We start from the raw sequence: 17,422 nt of genomic DNA, 5'->3' as shown, positions 1-17,422 counted from the left end.
AACGTAATACATAGCCTACATTAATATATACCATATGTAATATATACCATTAATATTTACAGTCAATGATATATACATTAATATAATGTATTTATTTAGTAAAACAACCTTTTGAGCTTGAGGTTGTTCATTTATTTCTAACATTAAGCAAAAGAAGAAAATGAATCAAAGGTATTCACAATGGCGAACGTGATGTAATGTGTATAATTTAAGTTTTAAATAGTGTGTATTTATGTCTTTTTTTAAGATATTATTTAGTTCAAAATTAATCAATGATTTATTTTTACGTGTATACATTTGTTACGTTTAAATTGTTCTATCTTTTCTTTATAAGTTTTCCCATGCTCTCTGTACAGGTGTAGTGGGGTCTAGGTAAGCACCTGAGAAGCCTCTTTGATCAATTACAAAGATATCAACAAACATCGAAGCAATTTTTTTCAGATAAGGAGGTGTGTGATGGCTTCACCACATACACATAATACAAATGTACTGTTGATAAACCAATAAACAGACTATGTTTTGGGTCTAACCTTCAAAAACCATGTTTAACACATAGACTGTATATTACATCAGTAGGTAATTTATTAGTCATATGTAGATATATCAAAATGTATGACAGAACCATTTTACAGCGATCCACACTTTGAGCTTTCACGTATTATTTTGAAAATCCCATACAACAAAGCCAAAGCCAAAGCTGAAACTAGCTGTTTTCTGATTGGTCGATCATAGTACGTTCAGTGTATCCAATCAGCGAGCAGCTGGTCTCTACATAATAACTGTTCTCAGCGATGACCAGGCACATTCTGTCGAATACACCGAAGAAAACTACATCAAAATGTCTGGCCGCGGGAAAGGTGTCGGTAAGACCAGAGCGAAGGCCAAGAGCCGTTCATCCCGGGCTGGTCTCCAATTCCCGGTTGGACGTGTCCACAGACACTTAAGGAAGGGTAACTATGCCCACCGCGTCGGTGCCGGGGCTCCGGTGTATCTGGCGGCGGTGCTCGAGTACCTGACCGCTGAAATCCTGGAGCTGGCTGGCAACGCTGCCCGCGACAACAAGAAGACCCGTATCATCCCCCGCCATCTGCAGCTGGCCGTCCGCAACGACGAGGAGCTTAACAAGCTGCTGGGCGGAGTGACCATCGCTCAGGGTGGCGTGCTGCCCAACATCCAGGCCGTCCTGCTGCCCAAGAAGACCGAGAAGGCCGCCAAGAAGTAAACAACCGGAAACGACTTAAACAACAACAACAACGGCTCTTTTAAGAGCCACACACCTCAAACTAAAGACGTTTCCCTTATTGCGACAGAACATTACTCTTTTTACTAGTTGTGTTTTATAGCGGGGATGTATCAAGATATTTAGCTTTTTAAGGTTAATAAGATGACTCCGGAGGTATAAATGCGTTTTATTTAATAAAACATTATCCATAATGCAGAAACCACCTAAGAATGTCGTCTCGTTGTAAGTACCTTAACAGTTAACTGCAAAAGCCATCGGTCCGTGTGCAGTCTTTTGTTGTAGGAAAAACCTTATATTCTGCCACGGAGAAGTACTACACTACCCACAATCCTCAACGTGAAAGCGACACCTCTGATTGGTGTAGCTCACTGTTACCCAACCGTTGAACCAACGGCTAGTGCTGATACCATTGAGGCCTACTCGTTTATGTACAGTCTTTTTGCTGTTCTCAAAATGTTCTTCTGCACCCAATCAAATGTGTTATTATATAATTATGTTTATCGATTCAATGTCAATAGCGCAATGGGATGGGAAAAAAAAACGTTCAAAAAGTGGGCGGTCACTTATTTGTATTTGTTTGTAGGCCTACTGTTGTCTTGTGCAACACCAGAATTTCCCTTCTGGTGATAAATAAAGGATTGTTTATGTACATTTATTATATTATTAGCAAACCGCACACATACTAACAGGATGGAAGTAGGCCAATAAGGTCGGCCGTTGCTGAAAGCAATCTGTAATAACGTTAAGCTAATTCATTTTTTTTTTTTTAAGGTTAACATGAGCCCACAGAGACTTACTACAACCAGCACACGTGTGATCACTTGTCTTTGTTCATTTACAAAGAAATCATGTACATTCCACTTAAGTTAAATGTTTCTCCCAATAATGCCACATTCCTGTACTGTATTTTTACTCTTGTCTCATATTTGTGCAATACATTTCGTCAAACTAAGTTAGGGGAGGACTTTCTCTCTGCTGAACTAATACTATTCTCTAATTCTTATGCTTAACATTGTAGTGATTAAAACTCCATTATGGATCCGCCAGACAGCGTCATTATAGCTAGCCTACTATAAACCTCCACACAAACTTTCCCTACTGTGCTATTCTAAATGTAATTTAGTCACGGGACATACAGAATAGATCAGGATCTGTTGCTCGGTTAGGGTTTATATGTGGCTCTTAAAAGAGCCGTTGTGTTTACTGTAGGCTGGTCTCAGGGCAGTTTAAGCCCTCTCTCCGCGGATACGGCGGGCCAGCTGGATATCTTTGGGCATGATGGTGACCCTCTTGGCGTGGATGGCGCACAGGTTCGTGTCCTCGAACAGGCCGACCAGGTAAGCCTCGCTGGACTCCTGCAGAGCCATGACGGCGGAGCTCTGGAAGCGCAGGTCGGTCTTGAAATCCTGAGCGATTTCTCTCACCAGGCGCTGGAAGGGCAACTTGCGGATCAGCAGCTCGGTGGACTTCTGGTAGCGACGGATCTCACGGAGAGCCACGGTACCGGGCCTGTAACGGTGGGGCTTCTTCACTCCGCCGGTGGCCGGGGCGCTCTTACGGGCAGCCTTGGTAGCCAGCTGCTTCCTGGGAGCTTTTCCTCCGGTAGACTTACGGGCTGTCTGCTTGGTTCTGGCCATTGTTACTTTTTTTTTCAGTATTCTCTGAGGTCACAGCAGAAAGAATACAGTGTGACTGTGAGCAGCGGCTTTATAAAGGAACTGCCGGAGCCAGGCAGCGCTGATTGGCTCAGGCCGGGAAGCGCGCGCTTTAGCAGATCGACTATTGGACAACAATTATTCAAAGTTAACCAGTCACACAGCGGCTGGCTAACAAAGAAAGAAAGAAGAATGTGAAATACCAAAGTTTAGATACAATTTGTTCGATTGAACACTTATTTTGTCAAAATCAGTAACTTTATATCTTGAAGAAACACCACTTACTTTACCTAGTATTTTTTGTCTTTATATGCTCATGTATAGTTTCTTCTTTACTTATATGTATATTAATTTACGATTAATAAAGGTGTATTATTATATATGAATGTACCAGCTGGTCAAAGTGCAGCTAGTTTGAACTATACTGCATATATGTATTTGTTTTTTGAAGAAATTAAGAAACAATGTACAAGAAAAACAATATTGTGTTTTTATACGCTACAGATGTTCATAATGCCCATAGGCCTAAATTAAAAATATCAAATCTGTCCCAGCTGGCTTCATATTATGTACATCACAATAAAAATAAACAAATTTGTGAATGAATCACTACTTACTGTAGATAACAAGAATGAATGTTTTGTGTCTTCTGCTTCACAGGCTGATGATTTTATATAGAAGATGGTTTGCAGCAGGACAGCAGTGGGACAGAAAAGGGACTGTTTTTCACATCTGTAGTTGATATGCAAAGTGTACTCATTGTGGTAACATTACCAGTTTACAAACACATGCTTTGTGTGTGGACAGTGGTACCCATCTCATTCAGGTTAAACCCCAACATGTTCAATTCTTAAACACTTATAGACCAGGCCGTATGTCAACTCTGAGTCTGCCGAGTTGAGGGAGACTGAGCAGCTGTATAACAAAAGGCTTGGGCTGCGTGTGTTTAGTTTTTCAGTTGAATAAACACACCAAAGGATAGGCTCTGCAGGGTCAGGCTGACATTGTTTCATTCTACGCTGAGGTGTTTGGGTTCATGATCACTGTATTTTTCCATGTACATTACATAACTATCTGAATGTTCAAAATTGTATGAAACAAGTTTTTTTAAATAACGTAATAGAAATAAGACAGGTTTGATTTCCCAACAGAGAAAAGTCTGTTCTTGATGACTTTAAATGTACATGAAAGAGCTACAACACACAGCCCACAATTATTTTCATTGATTAATGTCATGTAATCATGAAATGTCAGAAAAAGTCCATCCCAGTTGTTCAATTAAAACTTGCCGCTGAAAGGAGGTAACGTGCTTACTATACCTGTCTAATGTATATGAGAACATGTTTTGTGTTGCATGACAGTATGTGTAGAGAGATGCTTATTTCCTGTATTTTGTGTTGTCTTTGTAAAGCTGCGGAACGGACAGAGTCCAAAACAAATTTAATAAAGTATCTTACCTTATCTAAGTATTAAGATAATGTCTTTTTATCGCCAAAACATACTATAAAACACAGAAAATCTCCATTTTTCTGAGGCTGAAAACATTGACCTTCTGCAGCCATGTCGCATTAAGAATCTGAATCAGAAATACTTTAATAATCCCAGGGGGAAATTATTATTGTTACAAACTCCAGATACACAAACATATTGTAACAGACAACATATTATGAACAGAATATATATATATATATATAGAGAACAAATGTACATACAAATTTAAAACAGTTGATCAAATGTACAGTATTAACGTGCAAAAGAAAGTGTCTTTGTTTGAGATGATAACTGAGATGTGGTGTTTGACTCTGAGGGAGACGTTGTGAAAAAGCTCTCACTTATTGAGGTCTATTGACCATCTATTAAATCAGTCTTCCAATTTGTATTATAACTACAAACATAAGAATTTCCTACAGATTTGGTGTGGTTAACAGACATGCAAAGTGAATGACATATCAGCAGGAAAGGGGCTCTCAGAATAACTGGGTGGCTCTTAAAAGAGCCTTTGGGTTGGTGTTGTAACAGCAGGGCTGTTTATTTGGAGCTGGTGTACTTGGTGACGGCCTTGGTACCCTCGGACACGGCGTGCTTGGCCAGCTCCCCGGGCAGCAGCAGCCTCACGGCGGTCTGGATCTCCCTGGAGGTGATGGTGGAGCGCTTGTTGTAGTGCGCCAGACGGGAAGCCTCACCGGCGATACGCTCAAAGATGTCGCTCACAAAGGAGTTCATGATACCCATGGCCTTGGAGGAGATACCGGTGTCAGGGTGGACCTGCTTCAGCACCTTGTACACGTAGATGGCATAGCTCTCCTTCCTGGACTTTCGCCTCTTCTTGCCGGTCTTTGTGGCTTTAGAGACCGCTTTCTTTGAGCCCTTCTTGGGCGCTTTGACTGGTTCCGCAGGCATGGTTACTTCCTTTCGGATTCCTTCAAACAGATGACTCATTCTTGCTCTGGCCGGCTTCTCTTATATTCTCCTGATGCAAATGATAATGTGCTGTTGCGCGCACAGGATTGGCTGAGGTTTGTGATCGAGACTGAGCATGCGCCAAAACAAGTTTGTTTTTTACAACCTCCTTGAGAAAAGTCAATACATTCATTTCAAGGAATAGCCTACACTATACTACATGTTCCAGGTTTTCATTATGAAAGTTGCAGTAAATATATTTCATAATAATCTAGTAGTTTTTGCCAAGTAATACATTTTAAATTTTCAATAGTAGTCAAATACAATAAAAATATAAAAGGAGGGTAGTCTTTTAAGCCATATCATTTTTTAGATATACTTTGTTATATAAAAGAATGTTCATGTTGTTTCACCTGCCGAGAAATTGTGATAGTTCGATGTTGTATGAAAACAATATACTTTAAGAAACTGTTAAGGCAGATAAATCCCTGCTCTTACTTTACGCTGTTGTTGTTCTTTCTCCAAATGTATAAACCTAACCGATAAGATTAACTGACAGTGTTTTAAAATGTTTGAGTTTCAGAGGTTTGGAGACCTCTGAGTAGTGTGGACAGAAGCAGGGCCGCCCCTCCTCCGAGAGACCGTGGGTTCCGGAAGTAAATTTCCAATTCATTTCTCCCATTGACGTCTGGAAAAATCCATATATAAAGAGTTTTAGACCATGCCTTAGGCTAACCAGCTACGACGTGACTCATAAGCGTACAACGTATCATTACGACTGAAAAAACGAACAGAAAATCCCAAAAAGTCAAAAGGTACAAGACTGTGTACATAGTTTCATTATCGAGCGAAGGAACTAAACCACCGCGCACCACTGAACAAAAGAAGCTACGTTAGTTTAGCTAACAGCTAATTCGGCTAACCGCTAGCTGAGACAGCATGTAATAACTTTACCCTCAAAATAAAACCTGAAAATAACCGTTAAAATATATTACAGCTGTTACGTCAGCTGTAGACGGCTTTACCAAGTGTTTAGTTTGAGTTCACGTTATTTTAGACTGAATCAAGCTGTCAGCTAGCGGTTAGCCGAAATTAGCTGTTAGCTAAACTAACGTTAGCTTCCCGGTGGAGGCTAACAGCAGAAGCGTGGAACCGATCGGGTTTCGTGCAGTGTCGTCAATCCTCGTAAAACAGGATTATCATTTTGGGCATGCATATGACGGATCGTGCAGGCAGCGCCCCCTCCTCCCCCTCCTCACCAGCATGAGTTCCACCAATCAGAGGCCTCACTGTGGGATTGTTCAGGATTGTGGGTAATGGAGTACTTATCCAAGACATCGCGAATAAAAGACATTTATCTCAAAACAAGGTTGGTGCCCCATGAACGTTTGGCGTCTATATGAGCATATACAATCGCTGAGTCATGTCGTAGCTGGTTTTAAGTCTACCATCGACGGTTAAGATTTCATGAAGCCTCTTGTGTGCCGTATCCAGCCCTGACACCTCACATATGCACTCGTCCTCTCACATCGTTTCATCTATCCATTCTCAGACTTTCTCCTTCCCACCTCCAACAACCTGTTTGCTCTCTGAACTGTCTTATATTGGTAAGTGAAATCAATTTTGAGTGGTTGTGTTCAATCAATGACATGTGTTCTCCATTTGTATTTGATTGTTGCCACTTGTGTTTACCAGTATGGATGACATGTGCATTAGTGTGCAGAATGTGTTTTGAGAATGTGTTTAGAGTTTTGCTGAAAAGTCTGAGATCTGCAAATTGTGTTTGACCGTGTGAAATGGTTTAAGGTATTGACAACAGACTGCACAATTAGCTAAATGAGTTCAGGCAACTGAGAATTTAATCAGCCAATGGGTTTTAGTAATTGAGAAAAACTGTAAATGTGTAACACCACTTGACCCATGGTGAAACGTTGTCTCGGTTCACTACAGTGTATATGATTGGAATGACAATAAAACACATTTGACTCTAAACACTAGTATTTATACTTCTACCGGAGTAATGAATGTGAATACTTTTGACACCTCTGCTTGTAACAGAGCACTGAAGTTAAGTTCACAGTTCAAGTTAAGGTGCGGGCAGTTATACTGCGGTACCTACTACCTGATGGCAGTAATGAGACGAGTGCATGGGACGGGGGTGTTGTGTCCTCAATGCTTATGACTTTGCGCAAACAGTAGGTGTTACAGATGTCAGTGAGAGCGGGAAGAAAGGCCCCTCTTTACACGAAGCGCTCCATAACAAAAACAAGACACTAAGACAATGTATCGAACTGCTTCTGATCGTGGTTTGGTTAAGTTGTAACGTTAACTACATTAGTCAGATCAGAAAGTATCTCTTTAGGTTAAGTGGGTGGCTCTTAAAAGAGCCGTTGTGTTTGTTTCAAGTTAACCGATTTTAGCCTCCGAAGCCGTACAGGGTGCGGCCCTGCCTCTTCAGAGCGTACACCACATCCATGGCGGTCACCGTCTTCCGCTTGGCGTGCTCGGTGTAAGTGACGGCGTCACGGATCACGTTCTCCAGGAACACCTTCAGTACACCGCGGGTCTCCTCGTAGATCAGACCGGAGATACGCTTTACGCCGCCGCGGCGAGCCAAACGGCGGATGGCGGGCTTGGTGATCCCCTGGATGTTATCACGGAGCACTTTACGGTGACGCTTAGCTCCTCCTTTGCCGAGTCCTTTACCTCCCTTACCTCTTCCGCTCATGACTGCTTCTCTGGATAGTTAAAATCAAATGAGCTTAACGATAGTAACCGGCAGAATTTACAGCTACTCTGCGGACGTAATAGAAGACTGTCAGCGCCAATTTTGTGGGCGGTGCCAAGACATCGGCGTTATTACGCAGTCCTGGACAAGATCCGCCCTAAAATAGCATTTGCGCGCTACGATTGGCCAGGCGTCCCTGGTCGCGGGAGGTAACGGAAACCGATTGGTTCAGGTCCTATCCCCTGACCAATCAGCTATCCTCACCTTAACTGTTTGGGGTCTCGTCCAACATTTATTTCAAGTAAACAGGAAGCGTTTTCTTACATTACTTTAACATTTTCTGTTTTTTTTTTATTTTTATTTTTGTTATGAAATTCAGAAAACATTTGAACGTGATTGTTATAAATCAGTAAAAGCTCCACAAACACAAACTGAAACTTCCACAGTTGATTACTTACATTAAGATAATTATTTATTGTAGGCTATTACAAGTTTTCTGAAATTGTATTGTTTGAATATGCAAACGAGGCATTATCAAATGCTAAATTTTCCACACACACACACACACACACACACACAGAGTTGGGCAAGTTACTTACAACATGTAATACATTATAGATTACTAGTTACTGTCATTTCAGAGTAATTAGTTATATTACAATATTACTGTCTCTGAATTGTAATGCGTTACACTACTTTTGCATTACTTTTAAGTTACCTTCACCAAAATACCGGGCGGAAGTTTGACTGATTTGGCAGCTAGCTTGTGAATTTCACCACCGGATCAATAAAGTCTCCTCTTTATCCACTTAATACATCATAGATTATTCAGATTTTGTATAATTAATATAAATATGCAAAGTAACTAAAGCTATAAAAATAGATAAGTAAAACGTACAATAGGCAAGTAGCAGAAAATTAAAATACTCAATTAAAAGTACGGTATTGTTGTAAAATGTTTGTTTATAGCACTTGAATAAGAAATTCATGTTGTTTAGTTTAATGTTCAATTAAAGTGTGATTAAAACTCACTATTTACATTATTTACGATTCAGCTGATTTGTGAAAAGGTACACAACCTTATTTAACAGTAATTTAGTTTCACTGCGAACCGTTACAGGAAGTGCTTTTATTTTGAAGCTACACGGAAGTGGTCTGTTGTGTACTCTTGCTAGCTTACTGAGATGCAACATGTCTGTCCAGCTTAAGTTGTTCACTTTCTTGTTTGTAAAACTGCAACATATTGAACAGTAAATGGTGACAGTAAAAGGCAAGTGTTTTTGGTCGTCATTTGAAGCCATTCCACTCCAGGCGTAGTTACTCTCCACGGCTGATAAAATGCAGTGATATTACGTGTAGCAAGCCTCAACATTAATTCCCGACATGTTTCTATCGGTCAGCAGCTCGGACACACTGCTGTCCGCGCTGACGTACCGTCACCTGTTGGGACACAGATGTTGTCCGTACCGTCTCTGGTTCTGGCTCTGACCGCGGGAACAGTGACGTTTACAGCTCGCTTCAACGCAGCGTAATAACTCCTGAAAATAATGTCCATCTCGCAAATGTATCTGTCTCTGCAGTCATCTCAACCATCGAATACAGCGACAGGAAATAACTGTTATTTTTCCTGTGAAGAAATGTGTCGCGGTGAATTCTTAAAAAAACAACGCACCACTAAATGTTGCGTTAGAATGCGTTGAGATGTAACGGGTATAACATTACCGAAATGTAATTAGTAATGCGTTATATTACTGCGTTACAGCAAAAAAATACATTACTGTAATTGCGTTACTTTTGTAACGCGTTACTCCCAACACTGTGTATACACATGTATATATGTTCTATACAAATCTACACTCGCAAATAGATAACATGTAGTCAAATACAATAGTTTTTTGCACCAGTCTGAAAGAAGACATTCAATGGAAGCAAAATAGCACAAAACCTCAAACTTGAAAGATTGTTTTTGCCTGTAGTGTCTCCCCTTAATGGTCTTAAAACTGCTCTGTCATGTTTTCATGTAAAGCACTTTGAATTGCCTTGCTGCTGAAATGTGCTGTATGAACGAAGCTGCCTCGACATGAGTTACATAGACATCATGATACGTTAGTATGACGTGTGCGCCATGTGACAGACATCATATCGTTATGACGGATAGACTGTTTTTTTCACATCAGGAATTATAAATCTTTGTAATACTCATCTCTGTTGGTTTTGTTTGCAATACTACTTGTACGTTGTGGTAAGTTTTGTCCAGCAGGGGTAGCTGCTGCTGCTGCTGCATGAAACATAAACGTACTGTAACGTGCTTCTCCGGGAACCATCACCTTATCGTGGTGGAGAGGTTTGTGTGTCCCTATGAACCTGAGGGCTGTGTTGTCTGGAGCTTGGTGCTCCTGGTAGGGTCTCCCAAGGCAAAGTGGTCTCAGGTGAGGGGCCAGACAAAGAATGGTTCAAAAATCCTATGAAAAATCGAGGAAGGGATGAAGTGACCCTGCCCGGAGGAAGCCCGGGGCCCCCGTCTGGAGCCAGGCCCAGATGGAGGGCTCGTCAGCGAGCGTCTGGTGGCCGGGTTTGCCACGGAGCCTGGTCGGGCACAGCCCGAAAAAGCTACGTGGCAGACATCCCTCCATCCCATGGGCCCACCACCTGTGGGAGGAACCGCTGGGGTCGGGTGCGCTGCCACATGGGTGGCAGTGAAGGTCAGGGGCCTCGACGGACCAGACCCGGGCAGCAGAGGCTGGCTCTGGGGACGTGGAATGTCACCTCTCTGTGGGGGAAGGAGCCGGAACTTGTGCGGGAGGTGGAGCGCCACCGGTTAGATCTGGTGGGGCTTACCTCTACGCACAGTCTTGGTTCTGGAACCATACTCCTGGATAGGGGTTGGACTCTTTTCTTCTCTGGAGTTGCCCAGGGTGTGAGGCGCCGGGCGGGTGTGGGGATACTCACAAGCCCCCGGCTGAGCGCCGCTACGTTGGAGTTTAACCCGGTGGACGAGAGGGTCGCTCCCTACGCCTGCGGGTTGTGGGGGGAAAACTCTGACTGTTGTTTGTGCATATGCACCAAACAAGAGTTCAGAGTATTCGGCCTTCTTGGAGACCTTGAGTGGAGTCCTGCATGGGGCTCCAGTCGGGGACTCCATAGTTCTGCTGGGGGGACTTCAACGCGCACGTGGGTAATGATGGAGACACATGGAGAGGCGTGATTGGGAGGAACGGCCTCCCTGATCTAAACCAGAGTGGTTGTTTGTTGTTGGACTTCTGTGCTAGTCATGGATTGTCTATAACGAACACCATGTTCGAACATAGGGATGCTCATAAGTGTACTTGGTACCAGAGCACCCTAGGCCAAAGGTCAATGATCGATTTTATAATCGTTTCATCTGATCTGAGGCCATATGTTTTGGACACTCGGGTGAAGAGAGGGGCGGAGCTGTCAACCGATCACCATCTGGTGGTGAGTTGGGTCAGGGGTGGGGGAAGACTCTGGACAGACCTGGTAAGCCCAAACGGGTAGTGCGGGTAAATTGGGAACGTCTGGAGGAGGCCCCTGTCCGACAGACTTTCAACTCACACCTCCGGGCGGAGCTTTTCGTGCATCCCTGTGGAGGCTGGGGGGCATTGAACCCGAGTGGACAATGTTCAAAGTTTCCATTGCTGAAGCTGCGGTGAGGAGCTGTGGTCTTAGGGTCTTAGGGTGCCTCAAGGGGCGGTAACCCACGAACACCGTGGTGGACACCGTGGTCAGGGAAGCCGTCCGATTGAAGAAGGAGTCTTTCCGGGATATGTTATCCCAGACGACTCGGAGGCAGTTGCAAGGTACCGAAGGGCCCGAAGGGCTGCAGCCTCTGCCGTGAAAGAGGCAAAGCAGCGTGTGTGGGAGAAGTTCGGAGAAGACATGGAGAAGGACTTTCGGTCGGCACCAAGGTACTTCTGGAAAACCGTTCGCCACCTCAGGAGGGGGAAGCGGGGAACCATCCAAGCTGTGTACAGTAAGGATGGGACGCTGTTGACCTCAACTGAGGAGGTAATAGGGGCGGTGGAAGGAGCACTTTGAGGAACTCCTAAATCCGACTAATACGCCCTCTATGGTAGAGGCAGAGCTGGAGGATGAGGGGGGGATTGGCATCAATTTCCCTGGTGGAGGTTGCTGAGGTAGTTAAACAACTCCACAGTGGCAAAGCCCCAGGAATTGATGAGATCCGTCCAGAAATGCTTAAAGCTCTGGGTGTGGAGGGGTTGTCTTGGTTGACACGCCTCTTCAACATTGCGTGGAAGTCTGGGACGGTGCCTAAGGAGTGGCAGACCGGGGTGGTGGTTCCCCTTTTTTAAAAAGGGGGGACCAGAGGGTGTGTGCCAATTACAGGGGTATCACACTTCTCAGCCTCCCGGTAAAGGCTACTCCAAGGTGCTGGAAAGGAGGGTTCGGTCGATAGTCGAATCTCAGGTTGAAGAGGAACAATGCGGATTCTGTCCTGGTCGTGGAACAACGGACCAGATCTTTACTCTGCAAGGATCCTGGAGGGAGCCTGGGAGTATGCCCAACCCGGTCTACATGTGTTTTGTGGATCTGGAGAAGGCGTATGACCGGGTGCCCCGGGAGATACTGTGGGAGGTGCTTCGGGAGTACTGGGGGTGAGGGGTCCCTTCTCAGGGCCATCCAATCTCTGTACGACCAAAGCGAGAGCTGTGTCCGGGTTCTCGGCAGTAAGTCGGACTCGTTTCAGGTGAGAGTTGGCCTCCGCCAGGGCTGCGCTTGTCACCAATCCTGTTTGTAGTATTTATGGACAGGATATCGAGGCGTAGTCGGGGTGGAGAGGGGTTGCAGTTCGGTGGGCTGGGGATCTCATCGCTGCTTTTTGCAGATGATGTGGTCCTGATGGCATCATCGGCCTGTGACCTTCAGCACTCACTGGATCGGTTCGCAGCCGAGTGTGAAGCGGCTGGGATGAGGATCAGCACCTCTAAATCGGAGGCCATGGTTCTCAGCAGGAAACCGATGGAGTGCCTTCTCCAGGTAGGGAATGAGTCCTTACCCCCAAGTGAAGGAGTTCAAGTACCTTGGGGTCTTGTTCGCGAGTGAGGGGACAATGGAGCGGGAGATTGGTCGGAGAATCGGCACAGCAGGTGCGGTATTACATTCAATTTATCGCACCGTTGTGACGAAAAGAGAGCTGAGCCAGAAGGCAAAGCTCTCGATCTACCGGTCAGTTTTTGTTCCTACCCTCACCTATGGTCATGAAGGCTGGGTCATGACCGAAAGAACAAGATCCAGGGTACAAGCGGCCGAAATGGGTTTCCTCAGGAGGGTAGCTGGTGTCTCCCTTAGAGATAGGGTGAGAAGCTCAGTTATCCGTGAGGAGCTCGGAGTAGAGCCGCTGCTCCTTTGCGTCGAAAGGAGCCAGTTGAGGTGGTTCGGGCATCTGGTAAGGATGCCCCCTGGGCGCCTCCCTAGGGAGGTGTTCCAGGCACGTCCAGCTGGGAGGAGGCCTCGGGGGAGACCCAGGACTAGGTGGAGGGATTATATCTCTAACCTGGCCTGGGAACGCCTCGGGATCCCCCAGTCGGAGCTGGTTAATGTGGCCCGGGAAAGGGAAGTTTGGGGTCCCCTGCTGGAGCTGCTACCCCCGCGACCCGACCCCGGATAAGCGGATGAAGATGGATGGATGGATATGTGAAAAGATGATGTAGTTCTTCTCTTTCAGTAGGTTCATATTTTATTTTTGGCTGCAAAAAATGGAGCATAGAAGTTGTCTTTTTCCACATTAAACATTTTAAAATCTGCAAACTTGCAGGTGACAGAGATGTATTCTAAGCATACTTAAAAACAGCTATTATAAATAATCAGAAACTCAGTGTGCAGTTTAATAGGAACAACTCGCTCAAACTAAGTCAGTCTAATCTAATAGTCCTTCGTCATTATAATCAGTTCAGTTTGTGCTGCTGAAAACAGGGCTGTTTTTCTGACACCATGAAAAGTTTTAAAACTTTGTAGAGATACGTGGTTCAGGACAGCGACGCTACAAACATATGATGATCTTATAGAATATGATGCATTGCTGGAGATTAAACTACCCAACAGTATATAAAGGAGTTAAAATGAGAACAACCTTAAACATCTACAGCAGTAAAATGAAACACATTACTGCAGCGGGAATATTAATCCAGAAACATCAGATAGAAGAGGAAAACACTGACAGGGAACATTATACTGCACAATGAGTACTTTTACTTTTCATACTTTAAGTACATTTTGTCCGCTGCCTCACATCAGAGGAAAAGTGATCACTTTAGAAAGAGGGAATGACCTCACAGCCTTTTCTTCCTGACTCCAAAACTGGACCACTGGCCAACTGTTGAGCCTCAATTCAGCCTGAAAACCTGTTAGTTAAAGTCATATTTCACCAAAAATCTGTTGACGATTTAACTCAGGTCGGTGGTTTGGATTGTTTGGATTAGATTACGTGAATGTTTTAGCAATTCCTGAATAAAATAAAGGTTTATGTTTTTTAAATTGTAAAGTTATGACCTTTTCTTTAAGTTTTTTTCTTGTAAAATGATTGCTCATTAGATTACTTTTTTAATAATATTTTAGTTTTGAAAATTCCAATGTTATTTTATTCTGAAAATATTTCAAATTCCAACAACGGTTTTCTTGTTGTATGACTTTAAATGTTACCCCGTTATCCAGACAATAGCACACATTATTTTCTTGAAAAATTATAAAAACTTTATATCTTCTGCATTGAAAATGAAAAACAAATGGTGTTAAAATTATGAATAAAACAACTTTATTTTAAAAAATACCGAAAATTCCCTTTACTCTCATAGTATTACAACTTTAAATATTGTATTCTGCAACTTTATTTTTATACTATTACAACTTTTTCTAATGGAACTACGATCTGGAAATACTTTCTTGTAAAATTATGATGAAACACGTTTAGAAAGTTGGAAAAACTCTTTTGTGAGTTAAATAAGGACGTTCATCCTTATATTATTTAATTGGGTTAATATTTCATGGATGTTTTTGTGAAAAGCCTAAAGTTGTGCCTAAAAACCCAAATGACAGAAGACTGACTTTGTTTCTTATTTAACGTATTCATCCCTGATTGTCAGAAATAAATCATGTTGAAATGGGAGCTGAAGCCCCCACTATGGTTTCTTTTACTCTTATTTATGACTTTTGTATGATGTAATAAATAAGACGGAGCCTGAAAGGGGCAGGATCTATGATGTCATACATTCATCAGGAAGGAGGCGGAGCTTCAGCATGTTGATATCAAAGACAAAAGAGGAATCGAACCGTAACGTTTTCTTCTCCCGTCTGATGTGAAGCTGCGTCACAAACAACCTGCTCTGGAAGTTTACTAACTTTTAATAACTTCTGTTTGACATCTTTTGAAAACGACAACAACCTAAAACATCTTTACAAAAATGCTAGAATAAAATCCAATGACATTTACTCAAAACGTTTCTGTCTACACACACACACATCCATCTCTGTAAGAATACCCCCCCCCCCCCCTTATTAAAGCTGACTGACTAAACATTTCAGTCTTAAACCTCGACACAAAACTAACCCGACCGCCTCACCGTCAGCTCACATCAGCTGAGACTACGTCTGAACACCAACATCAATATATTTACAGATCAGAAACTGATAACTGATCGATCACCTCACAAACACGCTTCTCCTAAACAACAAATGCAGAGTTCATGTCTATTAACGTCAAGAAGGAAACGTCAGTCTGTGTGAACGCGCCGCTGCCGCTCAGCACACAAACAAATCTGGACACATTTCTGCTTCCTGGATTCTAAAAAAAAACAACAACAAAAAAAAAAAAACACAGCAGGTGATCTCCTGACGAGAACCAATCAGAAGAGTCCGTTTTAAAAAATAGTTTTTTTAAAATGATCTCAGAATAACCAGTTGACTCTCGCCGTTAAAAACCCAGTACAAACAGACCATGATAACAGGAAGTGGTCAGGTCTGGGCGGGGGGCTTCAGAGTGACGTCTCCAGGCTGTGCATCGGGCTCCCCGGACACGGCGACAGCCCCACTGAGTTGGGCGCGATCATGCCAGGCAGCGGGGCGGTGTGCTCTGCGGCGTTGTTGTTCTGGTTGGGCGAGGGAGGGGGCAGGGTGGACAGTCCGGTCAGTGGCGGCGGGAGGACCATGGAGTTCCGTTTGATGGGAGGGTCGTCCTCGCACTCGGCCTCGTCGATCAGGGGGATGTGGTTCACCGAGTCCTCCATGCGGAACTCAGGGTGGCTCATGAAGCTGTGGATGGAGCTGCGAGACTCGGGCGTCTCCAGACCTTCGTAGGGAGACACGCTGTCTCTGAAGGCGTTCACCACACGGATCTGAAAGACGAGGGGAAAAAAACAGTCGGCTCAGGGTTTAATGTGTGGAAGGATTGTCTTATTCTCAACGGTGTCCCTTCTGGATCATAACAACAGCTCGCTCTGATACAAACTTATATCAGAGCAAGCAGCAAAATGCATCTCAAAGCCTTCCAAATAAACTTCAGTTTGACTGAAATAGTTTCACTTATTTGTCTCTGAGTCCAAACTCAAGTCAACAGAAATTAGCCTCCCCGATCAGAGGGAAACACATATTACAACTAGGAGAGCCCTCTCAGGGCCCCATCTGGCAGCCGGCGCAGCGCAAAGCCTGACGCAAGTGTCTTTGCTAGTTTAAGACCGACACAGTTTAAATAGCAAATTCACCTGTGCTCATTTTTTGCACCCGTAGGCGTGCTGGTCTTACAGTGAGGTGTGTTCAGGTGCATTCTGGGCGTATTGCTATCTTGAGGCAGCGGGAAGTGATCGCGCCATTGACCAACAAGAACCTGGTCTAAAGTCAACAACGCAGCATTTCATTATTTTAACAGCAAATTAGTAAAATGTGCCTGGGCTCGTGCACAGTGTGCTTGACACACACACACACACACGATTACAAATAAAATATTACGGTGCAAATCCACCATCATAATAGCAATGCTCCAAGGTCCAAACGCGCCTGGCTTTTAAAGGGAATGGGAGATGATCTCTGATTGGTTTATTGCATGTTACGCCCAAAACACACCTATGAATTAATGAAGACACTAAGTACAACCCTTTTGAACCACGCGCCCGGCGCACGGACCCTTTTTTCCCGCCGTCAAACTAGCAAAAGTGGATTTGGACACGCCCTAAACGCACCTGCGCCAGGCGCTTCAGGCCGTGCTCAAAGATCGTTAAAATAGGGCCTTGAGAGCGCCGACCTCCGCCAAATACGTCTTATCTCACAATGTTAATGCAGTGGGAATTTCTCCCAGTCGTGAACTCATTTCCGATTATTCAGACACCACATGAATGCAGCACAAATGCCTAATCTCGCAATGATAACAAA

The 17,422-nt window shown here is 43.8% G+C and overlaps 5 protein-coding genes across 6 annotated transcripts in view; 1 reads left to right on the top strand and 4 right to left on the bottom strand.

Moving 5' to 3' along the window:
• Window positions 1-790: 790 nt before the first annotated feature.
• LOC144521848 (histone H2A-like) lies at window positions 791-1,445 on the top strand. The gene has a single exon (XM_078256476.1). The coding sequence runs from the start codon at window positions 839-841 to the stop codon at window positions 1,220-1,222; it is 384 nt and encodes a 127-aa protein (XP_078112602.1). The 5' UTR covers window positions 791-838; the 3' UTR covers window positions 1,223-1,445.
• Window positions 1,446-1,737: 292 nt separating this feature from the next.
• On the bottom strand, window positions 1,738-2,889 carry LOC144521855 (histone H3-like). Its single transcript, XM_078256484.1, has one exon. It carries the CDS (start codon window positions 2,878-2,880, stop codon window positions 2,470-2,472), a length of 411 nt encoding a protein of 136 aa, XP_078112610.1. The 5' UTR covers window positions 2,881-2,889; the 3' UTR covers window positions 1,738-2,469.
• Window positions 2,890-4,447: 1,558 nt separating this feature from the next.
• Window positions 4,448-6,184, bottom strand: LOC144521854 (histone H2B 1/2-like). Its single transcript, XM_078256483.1, has one exon. It carries the CDS (start codon window positions 5,335-5,337, stop codon window positions 4,927-4,929), a length of 411 nt encoding a protein of 136 aa, XP_078112609.1. The 5' UTR covers window positions 5,338-6,184; the 3' UTR covers window positions 4,448-4,926.
• Window positions 6,185-6,274: 90 nt separating this feature from the next.
• Window positions 6,275-8,123, bottom strand: LOC144521856 (histone H4). Its single transcript, XM_078256485.1, has one exon. The coding sequence runs from the start codon at window positions 8,024-8,026 to the stop codon at window positions 7,715-7,717; it is 312 nt and encodes a 103-aa protein (XP_078112611.1). The 5' UTR covers window positions 8,027-8,123; the 3' UTR covers window positions 6,275-7,714.
• Window positions 8,124-15,565: 7,442 nt separating this feature from the next.
• Window positions 15,566-17,422, bottom strand: part of LOC144521847 (plasma membrane calcium-transporting ATPase 1-like) — a 42,471-nt gene continuing 40,614 nt past the window's right edge. For both annotated transcript variants that reach the window (XM_078256474.1, XM_078256475.1), the window contains one exon: window positions 15,566-16,392. In XM_078256474.1, coding sequence (XP_078112600.1) covers window positions 16,033-16,392 — 360 coding nt within the window. In that variant the 3' untranslated portion in view covers window positions 15,566-16,032. The remainder of the gene's footprint in view (window positions 16,393-17,422) is intronic.

Source organism: Sander vitreus, chromosome 8 (assembly GCF_031162955.1).
Source record: "Sander vitreus isolate 19-12246 chromosome 8, sanVit1, whole genome shotgun sequence".
NCBI classification, from domain to species: Eukaryota; Metazoa; Chordata; class Actinopteri; order Perciformes; family Percidae; genus Sander; species Sander vitreus.
Note: the sequence above shows the minus strand (reverse complement) of the source record. Positions and strands in the feature narration are given on the sequence as shown.